The following is a 495-nucleotide window of genomic DNA, read 5'->3' on the forward strand; positions in this document are numbered from 1 at the left end:
AAGAAAGAAAGAAAGAAAGAAAGAAAGAAAGAAAGAAAGAAAGAAAGAAAGAAAGAAAGAAAGAAAGAAAGAAAGAAAGAAAGAAAGAAAGAAAGGAAGGAAGGAAGTACAATAACACCACATATGTTCCCGAGACTTGATGATATAGAGAGAGAAAGGAACTGCCGAACGGTCCCTTGGACGGGGGAAAAAGATAACTGAGCTCATGGCGCCTGGCGGTCATACGACGTTGACTCCCTCTCTACTCCTTTTTCGCTTTCTTCGGCGGCGGATCCGGGGTTTCTTGGTCTTGCTTTTCTGGTTTCCTTTTCTGTTCGCCCGGCTGGGTGTGGCGCTCTGCTGCCTGCCTTGCAAGCTCTAATTGTCGCTCTAACTCTTGGTTTCTTAGCTCCATCCCTCTCCTCTCCTCTTGTTTCCTTTGCCTCTCCTCTTGTTTCCTTTGCCTCTCCTCTTGTTTCCTTTGCCTCTCCTCTTGTTTCCTTTGCCTCTCCTCTT

The 495-nt window shown here is 46.1% G+C and overlaps 2 protein-coding genes across 2 annotated transcripts in view; one reads left to right on the forward strand and one right to left on the reverse strand.

Moving 5' to 3' along the window:
- The window catches only part of BU24DRAFT_78864 (uncharacterized protein), a 453-nt gene extending 262 nt beyond the window's left edge, over positions 1-191 (forward strand). Inside the window, exon 2 of the mRNA XM_033534637.1 lies at positions 4-191. Coding sequence (XP_033377928.1) covers positions 4-140 — 137 coding nt within the window. The 3' untranslated portion in view covers positions 141-191. The remainder of the gene's footprint in view (positions 1-3) is intronic.
- BU24DRAFT_78582 (uncharacterized protein) overlaps positions 179-495 on the reverse strand; it is a 3,052-nt gene continuing 2,735 nt past the window's right edge. Inside the window, exon 3 of the mRNA XM_033534635.1 lies at positions 179-495. This exon is cut by the window's right edge and continues 396 nt beyond it. Within this exon, the coding sequence (XP_033377929.1) occupies positions 242-495 (254 nt within the window). The 3' untranslated portion in view covers positions 179-241.

Source organism: Aaosphaeria arxii (assembly GCF_010015735.1).
Source record: "Aaosphaeria arxii CBS 175.79 unplaced genomic scaffold BU24scaffold_13, whole genome shotgun sequence".
Lineage (NCBI taxonomy): Eukaryota > Fungi > Ascomycota > Dothideomycetes > Pleosporales > Aaosphaeria > Aaosphaeria arxii.